At 46.2% G+C, this 21,188-nt stretch overlaps 1 protein-coding gene across 2 annotated transcripts in view; it reads left to right on the forward strand.

Moving 5' to 3' along the window:
* CTBP2 (C-terminal binding protein 2) overlaps positions 1-21,188 on the forward strand; it is a 132,874-nt gene that overhangs the window by 80,631 nt on the left and 31,055 nt on the right. The window contains exon 1 of one of the 2 annotated variants that reach the window (XM_048311980.1): positions 10,634-12,631. The exons of the other annotated variant lie outside the window; for it this stretch is intronic. Coding sequence (XP_048167937.1) covers positions 10,951-12,631 — 1,681 coding nt within the window. The 5' untranslated portion in view covers positions 10,634-10,950. Of the gene's footprint in view, positions 1-10,633; positions 12,632-21,188 lie in introns of those variants that run through there. 2 annotated transcript variants of the gene reach the window in all.

Consider the following 21,188-nt stretch of genomic DNA (forward strand, 5'->3'; position numbering starts at 1 on the left):
GGTGCTACCCATAATTCATACTTCCTGTGGGAATTCCTCATGTATTTACCTTCCAGCCACTGTGGTATCTGTGTGTGGCCTTGACTCTCCACAAATCCTTGTTTCTCAGTGGGAATGTGACCCCAGTGTGGTTACTGAAGCCGCTTGGGTGGGTCTGAGTCCTTGATGCAATAATTTGTCTGCAGACCTTGAATAGGCACCTTCCCATGACACACTGTCCAGCTGGGATCATGGAATTACAGGGTGGGTGAAGGGGCTGCCCAGGGAGGTTTGGAGTCCCCATCCCTGCAGGTGTCCAAGGAAGGACTGGACGTGGCACTCAGGGCTCTGGGCTGGTGACAAGGTGGGCATCGGGTACAGCTCGGTCTAGGTGATGTCAGAGGTCTTTTCCAACCTAGGTGATAGTGTGAAATGGAGGAAGGAATTTGGGGTAGGAATGGATGTTTTCAACATCACCAAAGTTATCTCTGCCGTGGCTGCATGAGGCTGGTTAATTCATTTCAAGGGTGGACAGAAATGTTGTGTTCCACTTTTCCCCCTGTGACAGAAGTCAATGCAGACCATGTCCAGTGATATTTGAGTAAATACACTATGTAATGGTATGTACTCTGGTACCTACCTGGAGCTATGGCAGGGCTGCATTTTACCTCTTTATTTCAGTTTATCCTCCATAGAAGTGGACTTAATAATCACAATGTCAATTACTGCTTATTGTGCACTTTCTTATTGTTAAAAAAAACCACACTAACCTTCAATAAAAGCGCCCCTGAAGAATTGTGATGTTTCTGGCTTTTCAGGAGTATTTGAACAATGCATCCCTGCGGTCTGGGCTCACACACCACTGACAGCAGACTGTGGAACAGGTTCTCATTCAATAACCACAGTCCATCCATGCTAAAAAATAGAGGAACCTTGCTCCTGGAACCAAAAGGGAAAATATACTTTAAAACTGCAATTCTGGAAAGTGGCTGCCTCCAATTCTTGCTGCTTTGTGTAACGTAACAGTAGCCAAAATGAGTACATTTGATATTTGGGTGGAGATATTTTCTTCCATTCTTGCAAATTTGCACACCAAGTAGAATCTGATAATACTTATTTTACTGCTTAGAAATAGAATCATCTTATCTCAGGAAATCCTTATCACCACTAGGCATTTGATGAGAAACAATGAGTTAAAGATGATATCAGGCACGGAAGAAACCGCTTGTCCTGAGTAAAAGTGACTTATTTAGAATAAATGTAGACCTTTTGTATCTAGTGGATTTGAGTTTCTTTGTTCCATGAATATAAAACACAGTACGAGGATTTCCCCCCCATGAGAAAGCTTTTTGTACTTTTTTTTTCTTTTTTTAAGTTTCCACCTCAAAGCACATAAACTGTCAGGCTTTTAAGGAAGGGTTGCTTACCACATTTAGCCTAGAGAAAAAGCAGTGTTAGCTTCTCAGATCTTCTGCCATTGCACCCTGTGCTGATTTGTGCAAACTGAAGATCTGTCTGGCTGCTCCTGATGTTTCGCTTTTCCAACGTTAAGTTCTTTGGCCTTTATGAAGATTTCAGAAAATCACTTCAAATTCCTAGAAAAGCTGGATTACACCTCTTTTTACCAGTGAAAAAGTAGTGCTCTTAATTATCCCTTCTCTGATAGAGGCTTGGCAGGTTTGGGAATTACTTGTCATTAATAGGTTCTGTTAAAATTTTATGATTTTTTATTTTTTTAAATTGGACAGTATCATGTGGATGTAGAAAGTTCAAGCAGCCTCAGTAAGCTTACAGATACTATTCAAGCTTATTGACCTTACTCCATGAATTTCAACCCTTTTGCTGTGCTGAATCAAGAACTCTCTATGCTCGTAAGCGTCCTTCTTGTGCTTTGGGATGGAGCTTGTATCCAGGGGTGTGCTGTGCTCCTTGCATGGAGGCACAGGCTGCTCCAGTAGCTTCCAGTCCTGTGTGGATGTTTTTCCTGTGCATTCCCTCCTGTGACTTCCATAGGGGAATGTGCATGACAAGATGTAGGACTCGAGCCAGATACAGAGCCAGCCTGACAAAATGCCCCAGGCATCCAGGAAAGAGTAAGACACATTTAGATAAGGTTGCAGACAAAAATTCCATTAATTTGGTGTGCATCATAGTAGATGTGTGGCTCAAGCTGTTGCAGGAGGGGGAGCTCCCCTTTCCCTGGACTGGAGGGCCCTATGCACCAAAATAGGAAAAAATTCTTCTGCTGTGTTCTCCTTGTGTTTAAACCCCCATTGATGGGAACTTAATACATGTCTCTTAATTCTGCCTTGTATTTTTCCATTTTCCCCTGCCTCCAGACAAGGTTCTGTGTAACACGGTTTACAACTTCATGTCATTAATTAAGAAACAATTACAGCTGATGACTTCAATACCATCAACTTAATTTTCATCCTTACCACATTTCCCGTTTAAATTAACTGGTTTAGGGATTAACATGTTGTCATCATATCTGGGTTTTTTTTCTTCTTACTCTAAATCCTCCCCCTCATTTAAAGATTACTCAGAAAAGTGGTAATATTCCCAGAATATTCACTGGGAAGGGGTTGTTGGAGCAGGGCCTCGGGGCAGCCCTGGCGCCTCTTCCCGAGCTCCAGAATGTGGGAGCGCTGCAGAAGCTGCCTCCAGCATCCAGGGGGTAGAAGTTGGCTGCTTCCAAATATGTGATGAGAAATGATCAGTCCTCGGGGGCACATGAGAACAGGATGGGTTTTCCTTCAAAATACCAGAAAAAAACTTCTATCTGACTCCCAAGTTACCCTATTTCAGGGACTGGTGCTGTTTGGATCTGGGCCAGTCTTTTCGAATTTATCCTGATTTCCTGAAAATTTATTGGTAAATATTTTGACAGGCGTAAGACATCTGGCTATACTAAAATAAAGCTGCAGGGAAACACATTACACAACTTTTCTTTTATATTTTTTGCTCTCCACAAACAGATGTAATGGATCGAAGTGCCGAAACAGTGAAGGTTTTCATTAGAGAGCTTTCTTCAAAGAGCAAGTTTTGAGTTGGTTTTGCATTTCTTAAAATTGCAGGACATTGATCATTTCTTAGTGACACTTTTATATAGCCCATTAGCTTAACAGTATTAATTTGGTTTTTCTTTTTTTTTTTTTTTATTATCTTTTTAATTTTTATTTAAAACAAAACACTCTCTGCTGCCATCTAGCACCTCAAAACTCAGGTTAAGTTCACAAAATAGCCTTAGTTATAGATTGACACCCACTTCAGAGAGAAAACTGTGTTGCTGCTGATGATGGTACAGATATTTGACTGACTCAACAAAGAGGGAACATATTAAGATACAGCTCACTTTTGATGATTTGCAATGCAACAGTACAAAAGACCAGTCTTTCAAAAAAGCAAGACATAAATGCTTTTTTAGCAAAAGTAATACTTCCTCCTGTTTGGTTTTGGTTTTTATCTGCGATGGGTGTGAAAGGGAAGTACATGTTTCAAACTCTTGGCATCATCAGGGGAAGTAAGGCACAGAGACACCCTGAGCCAGAGCCTGTTTATCACCCCAGGCCGTGTCACGGTCTAGTAATTAATTATTTTTTATGCAAAGCCCAGGCATGCATGGCAGAGTTCAGATTTACAATATATATTCATTTAACAATGGATTTCTCTACTGCTTTCTGGGACAGACATAATTCCCATGCTTTTCATTACACATGCTGTTTAAATCTTGATCCTGAATTCTTATTAAAAATGATGAGATTTGACCTCAAAGTCTAATACCCAGTTTTGGAGACAAGGTGCTTGATGTGATTTCTGGAGGATTATTTTTAAGAGCATTCGTAGATTAGATCTTTGCGAATGGTTGAGGGATGTGCCCAATGAACCTTGTCTGCTGCTTTTCACCCACTGTTCAGCATCCAGATTGATTTTTATTCTGTAGTCCCTGAGACTGTGTAGCTGTGTGCTGTAGGGATACATCTGATATTTTTATTATCCCTTTGTTGATGCAGGAATGTGACAGTGCTGTTTCTGCCAACTTTTATTGGAGTTTCCCCATACTTAAAGGCAAAATGGTTTCTGATTGAAGTTTGAAGAGCTTGTAAGGCTCATTCCAATGGCTCAAAGTGTGTTTTACAGCTGCACTTCTCTTTTTTAGCTGCAAGTGTGTTTTAGATGATTGCTGCCTTCCTGCATTTGTTACCTGCAGTTTGATTTTCTTCCTGGATGGCAAATCATGAAATGGTTTTGAGTTAGAAGGGACCTTAAAGACCATCTTGTTCCACCCCCTGCCATGGGTAGGGACACCTTCCACTATCCCACGTTGCTCCAAGCCCCGTCCAACCTGGCCTTGGACACTTCCAGGGATGGGATATCTACAGTTTCTCAGGGCAACCTCCAAGGCTTTGCCATGGAGTATGATAACATGAGGTGATAAGTTACCACATGCTCGCTGGGGTGCTTCCGGCACCTACCTCATTCCCAAATAAACAGAAGATAATTTGTAGAACCACAGAATGTCGTGAGCTGGAAGGGACCCACAGGAATCATTGAGTCCAACTCCTGGCCCTGCACAGACACCCCAGCAATCCCACCCTGTGCATCCCTGAGATGTCCAAACACAGCCTTGGGGCCATGCCCTTTCCCTGGGGAGCCTGTTCAGTGCCAAGCATCCTCTGGGGGAAGAACCTTCTCCTGATAGCCAACCTCACCCTGCCCCAACACAGCTCCAGCCATTCCCTCTCATCATAGGGAAGATTGGGGTAAGGCACCCATCTGTGAAAGGGGATATCCAGATGGAGAGTTGTTGTGTGGCAGTGACTGGAGATGGGGCTGGCTGGCCATGAGAGTGGGAAGGAGCATATCTCCTACATCCAACCCCTTCCAGCCAGAGGTTGGCACAAAACGGCGGCAGAGAGGCAGGTCCACAGGGATAAAGGGAAAGGTTGCTCATTTCTGTTCATGAAATGCTTCCATGCACCTTCTCAGCCCGATGCTGGCTGGTGGGAGTGGAAAAGGTCTCACATCCTCTCTCCTCACACTGGCTTGTGGGGTTTTGGGGGGATCCCTGGGGAATGATTCAGAAGGGCACTGCAATACAGTGTCACCAGCTTGGAGAGGCATCTGCTGGCTCTGGCATGGGAGGTTCTTTGCTGTGTGTTTGTTGGGGTCCCATACTGACCTTTTATTTTCCGTGTGCCTGGGCCCAGTTGTATGTCACTAATGGGAATGGTGGCTGAACCCAGTCGCTGGTCCCAGTTTGTGGGTCACATTTCAGGGCAGTGTGTGCTCCTTCATTCCTGGAGCCTGTCACGCCAATGGTTGTGGCACATTCTATCCCAGCGCTGAGGGATTGAGTTACAAACGGACATAAGCTTTTGGTTTTTTTGCTTTAAAGTCATCAAAATGCAGAGTTCCATGAGGCAATGATTGTTTAATAACCAGCTGATCTTAAGAGTGTTTTGTTGTAATGCACCAAGTTGGTGTTTGTGAGTGTTTTGTTGAAGTTACAAAGCACTGATGCTTTTGGTTTGGAAATTGGTAAAAGCATGTGGCAGGGCTTCAAGCGCTGAGTGCTTTCAGATGCTGTGCTGCTCCTTTGATTATTGAAAATTATTCCAGCACAATCCTGCTAATTTTCTCTTTGTGCTCCCTTAATTTCAGGAGACTGTTAAAAAGTCCATCTAGGCAGAGTGCTTATTGCCACTGTGAGGGAGATTTTGCAGAGCCAAATTTTAGCAAATGCAGTAGTTTCAAAGGATTTGGAACATTTTCTTGCTGCTTTTCCTCTCCCTTTTTTTTTTTAATTTTTTTTCTTTTCAATTTGTGCACGTTTGTGTATGTGTGTGTGTGCATTCCTCACACTGCATCCCATTCCTTTTCTTCTCCACAGCATCCATGGCACACCACAGTACAGAGTAAGCTCATTTCTGCTTCCTTGGCATCCTGCAAGCTGAACATGGGCGGAGGATGTTCGGGAGAGGCTTTCTGAGCTTTGGGGGTCATTAAGCACAATCACACGCAGTCCTTGAAAGCCCAGGCAGGGAGGGCAGGAGCATTTATCCTCCCAGTAGCTTTGTACCTTGTCACCTGAAAACATATGACAAACACTGATTAATCTTAACACCATCCCAGTGTGAAAGGTGTATATTATTATATCCCTCTTGATGGAAGGGGAATCGGCAAGTAAGAAATTAAGCAATTTACTTTCTGACAGTGGCAGAGCGAGGTATAAAGGCTGGGTGTCCTGATACCTGCTCTCTCCATTAACAAGAGATGTATTTGTTCTCCAGAGGATTTTTCACTACCAGGGGTAGGATTCCTTTGCCTTTGAAAGAGAAATAGCCTTTCCCACACTGCTGCATCTTACAGGTTTTGCCAGAAATTACATTTGGCACGTTGTTTCTGTTCCACTCTCTCCCAGAAGAAAATAATTGGGGGGAAAACATCAACATCGTAATCTACATTAAAAATATTTTTCCCCAATATAAACAGGATTTAAGTTTATAGTTGAAATATATTTTACAATAATAAGAAGCAGAACTAATCCAAATCTGTATTATTTTGCTGCACAGAACAATTTTTCCTGCAACTTGCTTTCAGAATAGGTAATGAAATGTTTTATATCAATATGAATGAAATTTTGCAGCCAACCTCTCCTGAGTCAGTGCTATGAACTCCAAAAAATGTTGTTTACACAGTTGTGTTGCAGATTTAGTATCCTGATTTCCTACCCCGGGTTTTATGTGTAAAACACTCTCCTCATGGGAAGAGAACAGCACTTTCTAGCATTGCTTATTTCACATCCACTGCAAGAGGGTTCCAGGCTCACATTTCTTGCCTTTTGAATGCAGTGTCTAAACAATGGGCCCACCTTTCTTGTACTCTGTCATCACCTTTTTTTCAGAGGAGACTTCTGTGGTCATTGTATTGTAACCAAATATTGTGGCAAAATTTACCATGTATGAGATCAATGCTAAACTGAGAATCAGGATATTAAGTCAAAACTCTGCATTTTCCACATGATCTGAAACACCAGAGCATTTAATCTCTTGATCAGTTTTTTTTTTTTTCTGTGTGTGGTGTTTTTCTCCTTTCCCAAAATACTGCTAGAATTAAAAGATAAAGGGAGAATAAATTTTCTGCCTGTTCCACAGTCCTTGTCTCCCCCTCATGTTGAGGGTGTGGGTGGCAGTGCCTCCGGCACTCCTGAGAAACACCAGTGCCATCAGTTACATCAGCTTGGGCCCCAGGGCCTCTGTATCTTCTCCTGGCCATCCTGCTTGGGTCTGGATGCAGAAATAGGAAGAGAATAATTTCATAGAATTTCATAGAATCATAAAATGGTTTGGGTTGGAAGGGACCTTAAGGACCATTTAGTTCCATCCCCTGCTGTGGACACCTCCCACTATCCCAGGTTGCTCCAAGTGCCATCCAACCTGGCCTTGGCTGCCCCATCATCCCTTCCAGTGACGGGGCAGCCATAGCTTCTCTGGGCACCCCATGCCAGGGCCTCACCACTCTTACAGGGAAGAATTCTTTCCCAATATCCCATCTAACCCTGCCCTCTGGCAGTGGGAAGCCATTCCCCAATGTCCTATCAGTGCATACCCTTCTAAAAAGTCCTTCTCCAGCTCTCTCAGAGGACCTCAAGGTACTGAAAGGCTGTGATAAGATCATCCCAAAGTTTCTGCAGGGTGAACAATCTCAATTCTCTCAGCATTTCCCCATAACAGAGGTGCTTCAGCGCTCTGATCATCTCTGTGGCCTCCTCTGGACTCGCTCCAACAGCTCTGTGTCCTCCTTATGTTTCTGTCCCCAGAGCTGGATGCAGCACTGCAGGTGGGGGTCTCACCAGTGGAGTAGAGGGAGACAATCACCTCACTTGCCCTGCTGCCCACACTGCTTGAATTTGCAAAGGGGCTGCTTTTAAGATTGCCAAAAAGAGAAAAAGAGAAGACCCTTCCTGCCCATCCATAAATATTTCATTCTGATCATTTCTTATTCATTTCTTGGTTCACTGGGGGTGTAACATTTCCTTTGCTGCCATGGTGGCACAGGAGGCAGCCCAGTTCCATGGCTCCTGGCCACATCTTCCCCACTGGATACAGCTCTTGGTCAAGAAAAACCGGGACCACCAGAGCCGTCCAAAGAGGACATCTGGCCCTTGGCTGCAGGGAATGTGCAAATCCTGCAGCCCCAGATCCTGCAGGCATTTGCTTCTGCTTGGCTTGGAGCACGGGAATAATAGGTTTGTTCCATTGAGGCCAGCACTTAGGGGATAAACCATCCATATGCATGAGTGTTCCAGTGGCAAGTCCCCAGTTAGGGTTTCCTGGCCCTTGTGAAGAGCTGGAAGAAGAGCACATCTCCTGCCCAAGGGCTGCAAGGCTGCAGGGGCAGGCTGGTGCCAGGGTGGTTTTCAGAGCCCAGATGAGCTCCTGTGCATGGGATGGAGGGAGTTTGGAGGTGGCTCTCTGGGTGCTGCTGTCACCCATGCGTGCGCTGGGCAGGGCACGGCCACCAGTCACAGATGTGTTGGTTTGGGCGAGGTTTCTATTGTGTGTCCGTCCTGCGACCCAAGGGCTTGTTAAAGCCTTTGGCTTTTTCAGAGGTAGTGAATGCTCCAAGCTCCCTTCTGACTTCCCTTGCAGTTGTTGAAAATCAGCATTTTTGAAATTTCATTTCTCTGTGGCGTGATTTTTTGCATTGTCAACCAGGGCTTTAAATGGTGACTGTTCTTTAGTAATTTCTTTTAAGACAATGGTGGAAGATGCCCTTGATCTACAGACCAGGATTTTATTATTTTGTCATATACATTTTTGGTAGATTTCTTCTGCTGTTTCAGAACAAACAAATGGCACCAATCTCACTGCATCCAGTTGGGAATGCATTTTATTCTTTAGCAAAATGTTGTTGTAATAAAACGTTTTTGTTGGTTAAAATATTCTCTGCTTTATTTGTAAGCCACAAATGTGTCTTCCCATCTTGACTCTCACAAAAGAAGAAATTTTCCAGTGTGCCTGAAGTTTGTTAGTTAATTCAGTACAATGCCAATCAGATATTCTCTGAGAATTGCATAAATAATCGTTTGGGGCCCATGTTTTGCGTGTCTGTGTAATATCCAGTATAATTTTCAAGATCCTCATTCTTGAGGGTGGAATTGGAGGAGAGAATGTTTGAAGAGGATTTGTAATATTTACTGCAATAAAGAAATTTAGGGATTACTCAAAGATCCTGTCAGTATTTGGGTCAGAAATATAGCCCAGAGGTATTAGGATGATAGGCAAGTATAAGCATTAGACTGTATTAGTGATTTAGCTATCATAATAGCACAATAGTCCATCATGTGATGGCTTGTGCACTAAACATTTATTGTGGATTAGCCAGGAAAAATGCTCAAGCTGTCTTGCAAAGAGACCAGGGACGGTGACTGTTCCTCCTTTCAGCGGGTCTGTCTTGGAAGGGGGTATATTGGAGGGCAAGAAATCTGTGATTGTAGCAGAGAAAGGCAAAATTGTTTCCGTCTGAATTTTTAAATTCAAAAAATAAAATGTTGCCTTTGTAGCAGTAGTCAGCAAAATAAGGAGCAGTTGAGCTATTCTTCTTTGAAAAGGAATATTTGAGCATGAGCAGCCTGTCATAATTTAGATTACGTGTTTTGGGGAGCCATTTTAATATCCCCTCTGAAAACAATGACTCTATATGGAAATTTTTATTACATTCCCAAATAACAATTTTCTGTGCTGTGATTCCATCTAAATCCCTTTGCCTACTCTAAGTGTAAAAAAAGCTTAATCCACATGAATGTTGAAATACTGCTCAGTATAAATTGAGTTTCGTGTGATGTTTCTGAGTGTTTTCTTATTTCATAAACATGTACTTTTTCCAAAGGAAGCTGGAGATAATGGGCAAAAGTCTACAATTCCTTTTTGCTTTGTTAGGCCAGGCTTAAGATCCTTTGATCCTCCCCTCCTTCTCCATGACCTGTGTTAGGGTCTTAAAATTATACATTCCAGATTACACCTCCACAATTTTCTGTCCTGGGATGATGAAAGGATTTGCGTATTATGGTAATAATATAAAGAATCCTTTTGGAGCCTAGTTAGCGTGGCTAATTTGAAACTACAAAAAAAAAACCCAAAAAAGTCATTTCCAACGCAAATTATAATATTCATAAAGTGCTAAACAGATACCTAAGTAATTTCTAATCGCTCTCATATTCTCGAGTGTCTTGCACTGGCCTTTTTTTGGCCTGTCTGCTGGCTCCCATTTAATTTGTCCTTAGCTGTGTGCAGTGGATTAGCATTTCATCAGGTTGGATTAAGATTGAGCTGACACTGAAGCTTTCTTTTTTTCCATGCGCGTGTGCGGGGCCGAGCGGATCCATGCACGTTCCGTTATCCCGCTGCCCATCCCAGCAGCCTCCCCGAGCACGTGAGGGAGGGGGGACAACCGAAACAGATGAAACACGCGTTAAAAAAACGTTAAAAAAACCACAAAATAATTTTTTAAAAACCCCAACATGCCCCGAGGGAAAAATTGCATTGAGGTTGCTGGCTGGGTCAGTGCGTGAGATTTCATCGGGCTAAAATGATGTCACATGGAGCGAGGGCTTTAGTGGTTTTATTTAGCTCCTAATCCCCACACACTGCTCGGCCAGTTGTCCATGTGCGCTCGCCGTCCCCAGCGGCACAGGATAAAGCATCTGGGCTGAGCGCGGCCGCTCTCCTGCGCGGCTGCTCCGCACGGCCAGGGGCAGCCCCTCCGCCGCATGCTCTGCCTGCTAAGGTTACCGACCATTCATAATTCAGGGGGCACTCGGAAACACAAAACCGCCCGCCGGTGGTTTCTGAAGTCCCAGGAGGGCTCAGGCAAAGCACGGTCCGGTTTGGATGCGTGCCGGAGAAGCGCTGAGAAGGCAGGCACCTCCTCTTCTCCGTGTCAGCGGGAGCAAGCGGCCTCGTGGCGATGCCCATCCCCAGCAAGCACCCCAACATCGGCCGCTCGCAGAGCTGGGACGCTGCCGGCTGGTATGAGGGGAACTGGGAGAGCGAGAACGCCTTCGAGTACCAGAGGCCACCGGGCCGGAGGAGCTCCCTGACCTATGGCGGTGAGGGTGGCTGGTACGAGCCGCCGCGGGCAAATGATATCATCTTGCAGGGCGGTGCGGAGCTGAAGCAAGAGGCGTACCCGTACCAGGATGCCACCTTCGCGCCGGGGCCCCTGAGGAAGGGATCTGTCCCCGACTTCGCCTACTGCGACCGGCCGGCGCCCATGGCGGCCCGGGGCTCTCTGCCGCCCCAGGATTACTACAGCGAGCCGTCGCTGTCGGCGAGGTCACCCAAGGACCCCCGCTGCTACCGCGACCACGTGGCGGGCAGGCCGCTGGCGAGCTACGGGGCACCCGGCAGCCGGCTGTCCTGGGACCAGGCCGCAGTGCGCCCACCGGCCCCGCCGGACGCCGCCCGCCTCTACAGGGACCCCAAGCTGGCTCTGGACGGGCAGCGGATGCGTGGCAGAGATGTTTCCCCGGCGTGGTACGGCACGGAGCCCCCCGGCCCCCGGTACGCAGCAGAGCCACCCGCCTTCCCCAGCAGGCCGGGCTACAGCGATGGGGCAGAGCGGGCTCCCGAGGCGGCAGCGGCCAGGCAAGCTGCCCCCACCTGCCTGGTGGTGGATCCCACCACCAGCACCGGCACCAGCTACGGGCCAGGCAGGGAGAGCACCGGCGCTAAGGGTCCCTACGACAGCTACGAGGTGACGGTGGCGACTCCTTCCCACCCGCCGGTGCCCCCCACCTTTCCTGGGCCGGAGGGCAAGAGGAGCTTCGACCCCGAGTTTGTGGCTCTGCTGCGTGCGGAGGGCGTCTCGGAGAGCACCTTCGCTGCCCTGCTGCAGCAGGGCTTCGACTCCCCGAACCTGCTGGCCATGATGGAGGAGAACGACATCAAGTCGGTGGCGCCCAATCTGGGGCAGGCCCGCGTGCTGTCCCGCATCGCCCACAACTACAAGGCAGAGATGCAGCTGCAGAGGCAGGAGCGCAGGAGCGGAGCGCTGCGCCCCAGGACCCGCTCCAACAGCTTCAGCCACCGCAGCGAGCTCCCGGCAGAGTACGGGGTGCCCACCGTGGACGGCCCCGGCGCATCGCAGCACCCGCCGCCGCTGCAGCCGCTGTCCCCGAGAGGCGTCGAGATGCACCGCCGGCCATCCAGCGCCCCGACTCAGCACCTGCTGGAGACCACCACCTACCCAGCCCCCGCGGGGGCTCCTGCGGGGCCGCACTTCCTCCCCGGTTCGGGATACAATACCCCCCTGCCTTGCAGCACGCACTCGCGTCCCGCCTCTGCCTACTCTGCTCCGGTCGGCTTGCCCATGACGGCGGCCAACCCGCACGCCAGCCCCAAGACGGCGTACCTCACCACCTACACCGTGCCCATGGAGCTGATGAAGAGGGAGCGGACAGCGGCGGCGTCACCGGCACCCAGCCCCCACGGCAGCCCCCAGCTCCTCCGCCGGCCGGGAGCACCGGGGGACGGCGGCCTGGCACCCAGCGGACCCGCCTTCCCTGCCCAGCTCTCCCCGTACCCGAAGCTCAGCAGGCGCACGGGGCCCCCCGTCATCGTCTCCACCATGGCATCGCCTGAACCAAGTAATTACTGAAGGGGCTTAGTCCATGCAGTAGTTTAGAACCACCTTGTTGTTGCTTAACTTACCCCTCAAAAAACCCACCGTCAAGTGTCATTGGGGGTTCATGCCTAAATATTAAGACGCTGTCCTACTTAGAAAAGGAGGTGAAGGGGATTTCTGTGCAGGGCTGTGCCGGCCATATGGAGCTAAAGATGCTGGTTCTCGCTCTGTGGTTAAATTCCAAATATTTTATTTGTTTAGCCAACTTCAGTTAAACATGAGTGGTATCTCAGATAATGCTTCCAGGGTTAATCTTGCCGTTCCCGTTGTTTGTAGAGAACAGGAGATTAGACGCTGTGCTGGCTGAGCAATTAGGACTACAGGGTTTGCTGCAGATTGACTTTTTACCGCTGTTACCAGGCACAAATGTGTTCCTCCGAGGAAATGGTTAGCATTGTTTTGACTAAATTCATCAGATAGTTAATGGTGTTATTCGAGAATCGACTTACCTTTGGCCATTACCTAAGGCTTTTCTTCTTATTATTAATTTGCTGTTTTATCAGGCATACAAAATAAACCCCTTCATTTCCTTCTCGAGATGCCTGTAAGTGAAGCGATAGAGCTGTTAAAGTAATAGGGCTGTGCTTAAAACTAAAAGCCTGTCATTAAGCACTGGAACAATAAAAATGAATGGTGGCTCCTAGGCTTCCCTTCCCCTTCTAGAAACGCTCAGGCCCTTGGCTGTTTAGACGAAAAGCTGAACAATCCAAGCCGGCTCTGCTCCTCTGCTTTGGAGATGTATGTTGATGGTAGGTAGCACTCAGAGCCTGACAGAAAATTAACCCCAAAACCACCTGGAAAAGTATAAGAGAATTCATCGAATGCATTCGTTTGTGGCGTGGAAAGACACCCCTTGAAATGTTTTTGCCGGCAGTGACTCTGTGAGCAGGGAGTTTTCTCCCTGTGCAGCTCAGCTGAACTCTCATGCAAACAACTGCCGAACAATGTGCTGTACCAGCACACACACACAAAGCTTTAATGAGAGGGATACCATTTATAGGCATCGAGACGGTGCCAAGCTGGTGATGCCATTCCAGAGGAATCTAAATAAAGAATGATTTTGTGAGTGGAAATGATAAAGTTGTCAAAATGCAGACACTTGGCACACCCCTTTCCCTGCCATACCATAATTACACAGCTAGGAAGTAAGCGCCGGTCCTTTCACGCTTATGAGTCCTTTATGTAGCTGGTGTAATGTATTGATTTCTAAAAAATGCTTCAGTATTAGGCAGCATGTTCTGTGTTGACATGGATCAGATGCTAAAGTAGTACATCCAGGCAGTATTTTTAAATAAATGCGGCTAAAAAGATGAACTGGCATAATGTGGGGAACACAAATATGTTCATTTATTTGCGCTATGTCTGATTGAGCGGTCGGTGCCGACATAGCGAAAGCTCTGGGCTGAAGGACCTCCAGAGCACAGGGATTGGGAGTAATCTCCTCCACCATGGGAAACAGATCCCTCCTTGCCTGTGTCTTGTTTATTAACTGCAAACCTTGTTCTCTAAAAATCTTTAGATTATCCCTTCCCTCCACCAGAATTACTGGTGCACAGCAAGAAGAAGCCAGCAGCATTTCTGTGCTGTTGAGCTCTTTCTTGCTACTCAACCCTCTTTTTTTTCTTCTTTTGCCTACGACCATCTCATTTGCATGAGGATGACATTTGTTGCTCCAGTAATTTCATCTGATAATGGCCAGCTTGCAAAGCGGATCTGAAAACATATTCCTTAATTATGTGTTGCCAAGCAACGAGAGGGTTTGGCCATAATCACAGAAAGATTATCTTCTCATTGAAGGCCCTGAAAGGTTTAGCTGAAGTAGGACCTGTAAAATTGTCTTCATTTTTATTTATTTCCCCTTTTTCCTTTCCAAATAGCCTGAGAGGTTTTCTTCCTGTTAAACTAAATTTTAAAAGTAGAAGCCGAGGTAGAAGGATACGGATTAAAAATGAAAAAGTGCGGTGGTTTGTAGATGTTTGAGCTTTGTTGAGCAGGAGTGTTCACACTTACCCACGAGGGGATAAGCTGAGGTTAGAAATATGTTAAGATGTTTTAAAGCTTTGAGTGGATGGCAGAAACTTGACTAAATCCAGAGAAATTGTATTTGCCAGCAGGAAGAGCCAGGATTCGTTTTTAGGAGCAATGAGCCTTCTCCTGGCTGTAGCTTTGGCTGTGGATACTCAAGTCACAAGGTGAAAGCAAATTCAGTATTAAACTCTGTCTCCAAATGGCTGCAAATATTTTCTGTTGGTGTAGGTTAATGTCTTCCCAGTCAGCAGAGGTTTATAAAGTGCATGTTACAGCCCAGTCATGTTTTGAAGCTCGTTATATGGATAAGACCTTAAAACAGATAATTCTGGGGTTTTTTTAAGTCTTGTTGAACTATGCATTGTAGTCTTTCTGCAGTGAGTTTTTCCTAAATATCCCATTTGTCATTTTGTGCTGAGTTTGACACTCCGTGTGCATTCTGCACAGCTGTGTTCACTTTGGAGTTCAGGCAGAGGGCTTGCAGGAGGAAGGTGTCTTCTCCTGCCTGGTATTCCTGATGGTAGAGGCAGGATCCTGGGCAGGGATACAGGCACGTGCCACATGTTTATGGACATGGTCAGATAACGGAAAACGAGGAATGAGATTTAGTGCTGCAACTGCTTTGCTTTTCATAAAATAATTATTAAGAAGTTAGATAAATTGCCCTTCCTGGGAGTTGCAGGGTTGTGTGAAGAGAAGGTGGTGAATGAGCAGCTTAAACCCTTTGCTGTGCTGGTAAAGTGACGTCTCCAGAGATGAGCCGGCTTCCCATGCCAGGAGCTCTCCTGCCACAGTTCTGGCAAAGCTGCTGCTCTCCGTGTCATTGAGACCTTGTCAGGAATAGCTGACAGGAATGCTCCTGCAGCCATCCACAGGATCACCAGTAGTGAGCACACCAAGTCAACTCAGTGGTGAGCAGGAAGAAAGCCCTGCAAGATCTGAGAGACAAACACATGTCAATAGGAGGGCTGAGCCAGAGCGGGTTTGTGGCCAGCCCCGTGCTGAGCTGGGAGGGAGTGCAGGGAAATAAATAGTCCAGGTCAGCAAAGCTGGTTAGGGCAGGCAGCATCTCACGGTCACTGATCACATTGCTGCAGCTCCGCCTCCAAATTTTGCAACTTCGATTTATGATGTTTGCTAGTATTTTTATTAGATTACTTAATTTACTTTTTCTTTTTGATCCAATGTTTTAGTAGTAAAGCAGTTGGCAGATGAGAAGTCTTGTATTTTTGTAGCTAGCCTGGACTTCTCCCAAACAGGGGCTGGTCCAGATTTCTGTTTCTGATGCTGTATTAGGGAGCTTAAATGGGAAATGGTGATTCATTGCAAATACGTGTCTTGGGTAGTTTTTCAAGCTCTTGTTTACACATGAAGATACGAAAGTGAATTATCACAAAAGGGGAGATGCTTCCCGCAGGGATGAGGAGCAGCGCTGCCCTGTAAAGTCAGGTGGGTATCATCAGGAAGCAAGAGAAAAATTACTTGGCTGTGAGATTTGGTTGAAAGCCTGACCTTTTCATGGGCAGGGAAAGCCAGGCTGAAGGCAGCTGCCCTCCTTGGACAAGTTGTTCTCTCCAGAGTGAAGGGAACTCACCCTCTCTCTTTTATCAGCTTAGAGCGCAGCTAGAAATGCTTTTCACTGTGATTAGCTCAGCTCTGCTTGTGCTCTTTAACACCTCGTTGTGATGCCTTTTATTGGTATTTTCTCCCCTGTGACAGATAAAAACTGCCTTAACCACACGTAATTGCAGGCTGAAACTCTTCACATGGGCAACCCCCACAGAGGAAAGGGCATAGGCAGGAACAAAAGCCTTGGTGGCTGTTAAAGGATGGTTAAAAGTTCCCATCAAAGATGGTTAAAAGAGCAACATTTGCCCACTCTTATAAACTATTAATTCTTTTAACCTAATTAAAGCTATATGGCCATAACTTTCTATGGGTGGGGTTTAGCAGGATAGTTCCTACACAATATAAATTTCCTGAGCATTTGTTGATGTTGATTTATTCTTTGCCTAGTACAGTGGAGAGCTCAGAAATCGACTTCAGGTTTTCTTGCCTGTGTTTTCTGTACAAACTACAGCACAGAATCACAACGTGTCCATGTAAGGCCGCTCAATTAACAATCTGGGCTGAAACAGCACCAAGAGAAGCTCCGTGCACTGAATAAATCTGATGTAATTTGCACATTGACCTGACAGACCATAGCATGTCCTTGGAGCCATTCCCAGCTAGTGTGTCAGTCCAGGTAAACGCTGCACTGCGCTCATTAACAAAAACGCCAAAAATGGAGTAATGTTTTTAACTGAGATCATAAGTTCCATACAAAAATACAGTTTGAAATAAGCAGATGGGTCTTTCTCGTGTCTGCTGTCCCAATGGTCGCAGCATCAAGACATTAATGATAAGGGAAGTACCTGGGAAACTCCCAGTGATTTTGGGAATGCCTTTGAAAGGCTCAGAAGGACCAACCTCAGCTGAGCACGTGAGTGGGTGGATCTTAAAATGGAAGGGACCCCAACTGCCCACCTTAGTAGGGTGAGTGGCTGAAGAACAAAATGTGCAAGAGATGTGCTGCTGACTATCTTGATATAACACTGACTATCTTGGCCAATGTGCACGTACAGTTCATTGGTGGCAGAGAATATGCTTTTAAAACACTTATTTGAAGGCTAAAATATGCTTTTTATAATGGTTTTATCAAAAGCAATATGAAGTGTCAAAGTCATTCCAGTTGCAATTCATTGACTTTAGTGCCGTGGCAATAAAAATGAATTTGGCCTGTCAAAGGAGAATGTGTTGTCAGATGCACAAGTGTTGTCATCTTCAATTTACACTTTCCTTTCACCCTGTGTCTCTGGTTCTCTAGCATTGTTAGGACTCTCATATATCCAGATCATTCTCTGACTATATTTACTGACATTTTTTTAGCTTTCTCGTAAGTAGTTTCCATAGCTACAAACTTTGTGTTCACAGAGGGGAAAAAAAAAATTTAAAGGTTTCTTCTTATTATTGTATTAAACATTTTTTATATTTCTTCTCCTTGTCATTCTCATATCATCACACTGCAGCCCAGTTTAATGAAAATGCTGCACAACTGAATTGCCTGTTATTTTTAAAAGCAAAGTAGGTGCTGAGCTGAATCCTTGAAAAGCAGGAGACCAACATCATTAAGCCACTGATGTAGAATAGATGTTGCAGACGTAAGACTGGTATTAGTAAGGTTTATAGATGGCAACTGGCAGGCAAGCTTTTGACTTTTACACCTAAATAAAACCTGACGTTAACAGCATTTGGCTGGCTTTTGGTAAAGAAAGGTAATCTTTAATCTCTTTTGTCTGCTGTTGGTAGTGTTTTGTTAAAGATGAAGTGTTACTTCTGGGAGTGGGACGAGCGTGGGTTGTTTTTCCAATATTTAGTTCTGCCTCTCCAGTAGGGAGGTGCTGGGCAGCCATGCCCCAGACAGGGCAGCCTGGGGGAAGGGTTTGGGCAGAGGTGTGGGGCAGCAGTGCTGGGTATCAATGCCCCAGACAGGGCAGCCCTGGGGAAGGTTTTGGGCAGAGGTGTGGGGCAGCAGTGCTGGGTATCCATGCCCTGGGCAGGGCAGTCCTGGGGAAGGGTTTGGGCAGAGGTGTGGGGCAGCAGTGCTGGGTATCCGTGCCCTGGGCAGGGCAGCCCTGGGGAAGGGTTTGGGCAGAGGTGTTGGGCAGCAGTGCTGGGTATCCATGCCCTGGGCAGGGCAGCCCTGGGGAAGGGTTTGGGCAGAGGTGTTGGGCAGCGATGCTGGAGCTGCTCTGTTCGGGGAAACAGGAGGCTACAAGTGCCCAGCACCATGTCCAGCACCTTGCCTTGTGCACCCATAATCCAATTAGCTGCTCCAGAGCAGATGGAGCAGATTAGTGCCCGGCTTTCCTTCCTCGACCCTCTCCCCTGGTGCAGGGGGTGTCCGGCCAACAATCGGCTTAACCGTGGGTCGCGTGGCACAGCGTGGCACAGCCCCCACCCTGCCCGTGCAGGGCCTCCCACTGCCCCTCGGCATCCCCCAGCCTGGTGGCTCCACTTCCTTGGTAGTTTGGAAGCCCTTCACCTGAATTTGCCAGGCATACATTCCTTTTTTTGTTTGCAAAGAGTATGTGCAACATGGCCACCAGATGTGTGAGCTGTGCTCCGCTTTGGAACAGCCGCAGTGGGTCAGGGGTGGAGGACTGTGGTCCTTTCCCACCTGCAGCATTCCCTCCTGGAATCTCAGCCAGCAAATGTTGGGTGGCCAAGGGAGATGATGGCCCCTCGCCTCATCTTGTAAATGAAAGCAGTGTCAGGCAAGGAGAGGCTGGGAGAAGTGACACCACAGGACAGTTCCTGCCCTTCCCAAAAGTGTTACAGTCCCTGGGAAAAGGGTGGTTTAGGCTCTGTAATCTGACACATAAGCATGTTGTCACAATAAGAAGGAAACCAGCAGGGCTTATCTGCTGGTGGAGATCCTTGGTAAATACTGGTATGAACAGCCAAGATGGCATTCTCATGTTTTATTTATATATGCAGATATGTATAGACATGAAAATGGGGGGAAAAAAAATCTCAAAAATATAATCAGTGTCTCAGTCATTATCCATTTGGATCAGTGCTTCTTCAGTCTTCATTGTTTGCCAGAAGTGTCTTGTTTTGGTTATCGAGCAATTTATTATTTCCTAGCTTGGCAAGGAAACAAGCAGACGTGATTTTGTTTAGACAGCAAACACAGTGATAAGAAATAATTTAGGATATACTTTCCATGAAAAAACGTAGAAAAAGAGGGTCAGAACTGAGGTGTCATGGAAACATTTGGCATGTGTTTTCCAGATGTGAAGGTGGTATCTCCAGGTGGGTTCCCTCCATCCAGGGAGCATCAGGAGGTGTAGTGTGGTGGGATGCCAGAACCTGGCGATACCCCCCTGACTCTCCTGCTGGTCTTCTTAACCTTAACACGTTTCCTGACACTTGTGCTAAACATTGCAAATCCCTGAGCGATTTCAAGCTGCCTCCTACACATTCCCTTACTGACCCTATAGATTATCAGCCTTTTCTTAGGATGGCCCAGTCTCTTATTGGAGTCTGTTATGTGCAGAGTGAAAAAAAACAGGAATGGAGATGTCACATGCATTTATTTTGTTCTCTTCCCTCTTCTGAGTGCTTTGTTAGAAAGGTTTAAATGAATATTGAAAAAGTACAGTAGTTCATGCACGTGCATATATTCCGTTTTGTTGATGCAAGGAATCTTGATTAATATTATGAAGGATAAAAGAGAGGATTCAGTGTGGACAGCAGAGAGCTTGTCAGTATCTAGACCATCCTGCTGGGACACTGAAGTCGTCAGGAATGCAGAAATGCATCTTTAGTTATCCCACCTGGCCAGCAGTTCCTGTAATCTCCTACTGAGCTTTCCCTGCCTCTGAATTCTTCCTCATGTCGAGTGGACCTGCATGACAGTGGGAGCTGTTATCCTATCACCTGAAACATTTGGTTTAAGAGTCTTAAATTTCCATTTCATTCTTGTCTGCAGCGAATGTGGTCTTGTTTCATCTGCAGTCAGGGCTAGAAGGTCCCCAGACCAGGATTACTAATAACTAATGACATCAGGGCAATGCCAAACAACCTGTCATGCTCTGCAGTGGAAGTTTTCCCCTCAGGGCTCATTTTTATTCAGCAGGGAAGGTGTTCTCTGTATTTGCTGTTCATCCTGAAAGCCCAGGCTCCCTCGGAGCAGTGTGGCATCTCCCATGCCGTGCTCTGGCCGGAGGGAGAGCCAGGGGATCATCCACCTGGTGTGAGATAAGCAAGATACAGAGATGCATCCCATGAACCAGCAGCCCCATGCTCTGGCTCATCAGTTCTTTTTCACTCCAGTTTTGTGTTTCTGAAGCTTGCATGAAAAAGGCCAACAAAATTATTATTTCTAATTTTTGTAGAATACCGTTCTGGAGGAGCAATTTCCAAAGTAGGGCAGTGAGTCAAGTTCACTTGAAAAATGGTGATTTTGTCATTGATTTCAATAGGAGAAGGATTTTTACTCTCTCGTGCAAAAGGAACCAGCTCTACATCACTGATTTTTATTGCATTTCTTAAAATTAGATCTACAAACCCAGTGGTTTCCTAAGCAGGAGAAGCTGTAGGTTTCATGCATTGGAAGCCTGTGCATTATTAAAAATAATAGGATAGATTTGTCAAATGGATAATGAGTAGGTTTCTTTCTCTGTTTTTCAGTGTTTTAATGAGTGCAGGAAATGTTTGCTATTTATTTGCTTCAGGTTTTACCAAGGAGCTTTGGAGATAATTGTCAAATTTCCAAGTGTGTATCAATATTTCATGAAGCTCTGTTTTCCCTCTGTACATTCACAAGTTGGGTCGTTAGCACTAGGACTGATATTAACAGGCTGAAGTAAGGCATGAAGAGGAATTCCACCAAACACTTGCAAGTTTGAAAACTTCTGAAACAAAATTCTAGTCAGGTCTTCTGG

Source organism: Corvus hawaiiensis, chromosome 8 (genome assembly GCF_020740725.1).
Source record: "Corvus hawaiiensis isolate bCorHaw1 chromosome 8, bCorHaw1.pri.cur, whole genome shotgun sequence".
Lineage (NCBI taxonomy): Eukaryota > Metazoa > Chordata > Aves > Passeriformes > Corvidae > Corvus > Corvus hawaiiensis.